We start from the raw sequence: 4972 nt of genomic DNA, 5'->3' as shown, positions 1-4972 counted from the left end.
TCGGACAAAATGTGCTGTTTCAAAGGCTTGCAAATCAGTGCAATAAGAGACTCAATAAAACCCTTTCTTTAATTTCTTTACATGAAATAGACCTTTATACACCCTATCAACCTGCTGTGTAATTTTCTTAAATACACTAAACACAGTTGTACATACATACATATATATATATATGTATAAGTATTTATACACACTCAAACAGTAAGAAAATACAGGGCTTCTTCCTATAGCTAAATGTATTTCAAACAGGTCTTCACTCTCAATCTTAAGTGCCCCATGTCACAGAGGACCTTTGTTTCCACAACCTCGGGCTCATTAGCCTCGCGGAACTCACTTTCTATCAACTGCCAGCTCTCGCTGCCTTTTAATGAGCAGTGGGGGAAACATCCCCCACTCAGGGAGGCCGTGGGGGTCACGAGTCCAACTCCAGTTGTTCGTGGTGCTCGCTGGATCTTAACATAAGCTGCTGTTCGTAGAAAAGGCTCTTTGCATAGTTGATTTCTTGAGACAGCTTCACGGCGAGGGCCTCGGACTTCACGTGCACCTGCCGTGAAATAAAGAGCAGCTCTCAAATAATCATCGGTATGTGCCCTAAACAGTCCTGCTAGGAGAAATGTAAATCATCCAGTTACATGTTCACAATACAAGAACTCGTGGGCACTCCATGAAACTGCAGAGCGGTCGGGTTAGAACGGATAAAAGGAAGTACTTCTTCACCCAAAGAGTGATTAACACATGGAATTCACTGCCACAGGAAGTGGTGGTGGCTACAAGCATGGATGGCTTCAAAAGGGAATTAGATAAGCATATGGAGCAGAGGTCCATCAGTGGCTATTAGCCACAAGGTATAGATAGGGGCTCTGGGGCAAGTGATGCTCTGTCTTCTTGGTGCTTGGGGGGGTCAACAGTGGGAAGGCTTCTAATGTCCTGGCCCCACTGGTGGACCTCCTGATGGCACTGGTATTTCTGGCCACTGTGTGACACAAAGTGTTGGACTGGATGGGCCTGATCCAACATTGGCGTCTCTTATGTTCTTATGTAAAAAAAATTGGATGAGGATCCAAGTCTTAAAGGAAATTAAAGCAGCCTGACCGGTCCAGCTTAGCCCAAACGCTTGAACGGTTGAGAACTTGGAAGGGGGGGGGGGGGGGAGCTGCTCTGGTTAGTACTATAATGGAAGACCACCAAGGAGGTCTGGGGCTGCTACGAGGAGGAAGACAATGGCAAACCACCTCTGATGGTCTTTTTTTACGGGACACCCCATGGATGGGGTCACCCTGAGTCGGTTGCGACTCTAAGACATGTTCTTCTTTAATTAAATTGTGGAATTCACTGGCCAGCAGACGTAATGATGGCCACAGCATGGACGGCTTTAAAGGCAGTTAAACATGGCAACTGATGGGAACCTTCACATTCAGAGCCAATAAACTTCTGAGTCCTCACGCTAGGAGGCAATATCAGGGAATCCTCGGCCTCTGTGCCCTCTCTTTGGCCCTCCGGGGCATCGGATTGGCCACTGTGTGAAACGGGATGCTGGGCCAGATGGGCCACTGGTCTTAACCGGCAGGCCCGCCCTTCTTATGTTCTTACTAAATTTAGGTGTTCTGTAGTGTTTCATGGTGGCTGGGGGTGTCAGGTGCCAATAAGACCAGACCTAAGCCCATCTTATCTGGGGTAACTAAATTTGTTTGAGCTCCTGATTGTTCAGCTCCTTCTGGAACCACCCCATTGATGTCTGAGAGGTTCAGGGAACGTTTTTTTGTTGCTTTAGGTAGCCCGTCCTGAGTCTTGAAGGGGAGCAGGTATCTGAGTACCAAGTCAGGACCCCACCTCCCACAGTAGCACTGGATTCTGGGAAAAGAAGGGGAAAAAATATCCCCAACTAAAATCCCCTCCCCGACATCTAGAGAATATTCGACTGAAGGCAACAGCGCAGCCTCTCTCCTCACCATGGGCTTCTGATGCGATGGACCAGGCATGGACACGCCACTGCTTGAATTTACGGCTCTCTTGGTCAGCTGGACGTAGACCTTCCCGTGGTCCTTCGAGATAAGGCAATGGTAGAGGTCGCCGTACTTGACCTCCAGGAAAATGGCCTCGCGGTCCACGTAGTCCCCGCTCTTGAGGAAATAGACGGCTTTGGAGGAAATGATCACGCAGTAGCTGTCTATGTTCTCCACAGCAATGAAGCTGCAATAAATAAATACATAAATTCAGGACGCAAAGTCAGAGCCTTGTGCTCGGGTGTAGATTCGTATTCTAAATTCCTCCAGCCTTTGGTGCTAGGAAAAAAAAATCTAAAGGTCAGTTGCTGGATAAATTTCAACTGTCAAGGGGGAGAAAAGGAGGGGAAAAAGTCCTAGAAAGAGGCGCAGAAAGGAATGGAAGCCAGGATTTGCCACTTGCATGGGTGAGTTGCCACAAGGGACCAGAGCTCCTTTTTTGGGGGTCAGTCTTCAGTCCGACCCTTTGAAAAACAGTTTAAGAAGTCTATTGTGCATGCTCAGCCTAGTGCATCCACAGCCCCATCCTAGAGGGACACGAAGGATGCTGGAGAGCCATTCGAGCTTGCTTAAGACACAATGTCCCTTTTCTTATACCCCTTTCCTTGGGTGGGGGAGAGAAGAGAATGAAAAACACTCGCCAGACATGGCTGGGCTAAGCCAGGAGGTCCCTCTCACTGGTGGATGCTATCTGCCAAGCTGCAAGGAGAAACTATGGCTGGCACATTTGACCCTGGAATCTAGGGGAGGGTGGGGCAGGGAGACCCACATTCTAGAAGGTAAACAGTTTTCCTGAGCCTCTGCGTGATACAAATGCAGAGGGGCACTTCCCGGATGGAATCAGTGGACGGTCGCTGAACTTAACATATGAACATATGAAGCTGCCTTCTACTGAATCAGACCAATGGTTCATCCCAGGCCAACAGGCAGTGGCTCTCCAGGGTCTTAGGCAGGGGTCTTGCACTGCCTGGTCTTTTTAACTGGAGATGTTGGGAATTGAACCTGGGAGCCTCTGCATGCAAAGCTGAGGCTCTAACAGTGAGCCACAGCCCCTCCCCTTAACCCTTTCCCTTCCATCGTACAACCCCGCCCTTCAACAAGAGAAAGGAAGGCTGGCCCCTTGTCCATTCTACAGGGTCCAAGGAGGCATGTTGGGTGTTACAAGTCAAAACACTTCAGTATTTACAGGATTAATGATGTTTGTTAAGTCACATGTTTGTTTGTAACCAATCTGTTTAGACAAGAGAATGCCCGGGAACGTTGGAGCTAATTTGCTAGTCTGATTGCAAACCAAGGTGTCAAGTATTTCACATATTGGTTTCTCCTTCCTCTCTTTGTTCTGACTGAGAAGGAGATGCCATTTGGCTCTTCCCGTTTTACCTTTTAGCTGCAAGGATGTAGGCATATTAGCTCTTTGTTATTTTATATCCTGTGTACCTTTTTCCCATGTTAGGTTTATAGTAAACTTATATTTTAATACACACCATGGACTCAGTCTCTTAATACTCTGCTGACTTACTCAAAAAGAATCCCAACAAGGCACCAAGCCAGGGGATGGTGCCCTGGCTCCCATTGGAGAAGACGATTTCCACAGTCGGGAAGTTGCACACCACAGTATCGAGCGTGACCATGAAACAGGAGGCTGTTTCGCAGTCGCAGGGACTTGTGTCTGCTCACACAGTATTTTTTGAAGGTTGGGAGAACGATCCCCACCAGTGTGTTTAGGCAAGCTGAACCAGACTGGGAGCAGGAGTCACCTTGATGCCCTCGGAGCTCAAGTGCTCAAAGTCAAAATATTGCTCCCACCAAAAACTGGGAAATTCTGCCCTGTCAACAAAGGTGATGTTTCAACTGATCCATTGATCCAAAGAGGCATGGGGTCTTCTTCCTTTCATTATCTTTCTTTAAAATGCTGGGCTTCTTGTTCTCATGTGTGTTAGCCTCATCTTTCTTCTACTGTCTAAAAGCCAGCATTCTGGAAAAATGGGAAGGCAAGCATGAAGTCGACCAGTCCCGTCTAGCCGGGATCTGATGCAACTTGATGCATCACAAGCAAAGATGACAAATCAGTCCCTTTCCAGAAAGATCTACCCTCTACGGGCATGGAAAGATGAAGGCGGATGTTGCACGGGCACCAGGACTAGCTGGATGACAGCGGGCGGGCGGGGGAGCTCGGAGGAGTCGGAGGAAAGAGCGGCCTGTTGATGGCTATCAGCAGGGGACAGGGTCCATGCAGTTAGTGGCAGGGCACCTCCAAGTAAGCGAGCCCGTGGACAAAAGCCTACACTTTGGGGTCCCAATTGTTCATGGCCACTGGCCTTCACAATTAAAACATATTTGAAACATTTGAAGCATATTTACAAACAGACAAAGTTAAAATTCTAAAATCTCAACTCACATTCGGCTCAATACGACACGGACAATTCAATTGGGGACATCCTAAAAGACACTATTCACTCTGATCTTTTCAGATTCTGGAAAACCTTGCTTTTGCGCTCTCTGATGACGAGCCGTCTGTTTCAGTTTTCTCAGGAACCGCAAACCCGTTGCAAAAGTGTGCTAAAATCCCCAAAAGTCTAGTTGTCTTTTTGTTTTTTTAATGAAGAAAATAGCCCTTAGCAGACAATAAAAGGATTAGATGCAATGCCGTCATTCTGCCACCGGCAGAGAGAGACAATTTCCTCTATGTTTGGAGACAGGGTGCATCAGGCATGCAAGGGAGGAAATTCCATGATTTGCACACGTGCCCCCCCCTTCCTGCCTCCGGAAAGACAGAACTTTCATTTGCAGTGATACAGAATTGCTCCAGCACCATGTCTGGGGATTTTTAGGGGTGAAGCCTGTGGACGGGAGGGACCTCAGCAGAGTATAAAGTCATGGAGTCCACCCTCCAAAGGAGCCGTTTTCTCCAGGGGAACTGATCTCTGTAGTCTGAGACCAGTTGGTAATTCCAGGAGATCTCCAGGCCC

At 47.8% G+C, this 4972-nt stretch overlaps 1 protein-coding gene across 1 annotated transcript in view; it reads right to left on the bottom strand.

Moving 5' to 3' along the window:
- Positions 1-218: 218 nt before the first annotated feature.
- LOC107124080 (vacuolar protein sorting-associated protein 13D-like) overlaps positions 219-4972 on the bottom strand; it is a gene marked incomplete at its 5' end in the record, with an annotated part of 92050 nt that continues 87296 nt past the window's right edge. The window contains 2 exons of the mRNA XM_015427468.1: positions 219-544; positions 1950-2190. Of these exons, the coding sequence (XP_015282954.1) occupies positions 413-544; positions 1950-2190 (373 nt within the window). The remainder of the gene's footprint in view (positions 545-1949; positions 2191-4972) is intronic.

The sequence above is a fragment of the Gekko japonicus genome, unplaced genomic scaffold (genome assembly GCF_001447785.1).
Source record: "Gekko japonicus isolate JY-2015 unplaced genomic scaffold, Gekko_japonicus_V1.1 scaffold3345, whole genome shotgun sequence".
Classification (NCBI taxonomy): Eukaryota; Metazoa; Chordata; class Lepidosauria; order Squamata; family Gekkonidae; genus Gekko; species Gekko japonicus.
This window is presented reverse-complemented; position numbering and strand designations above follow the sequence as displayed.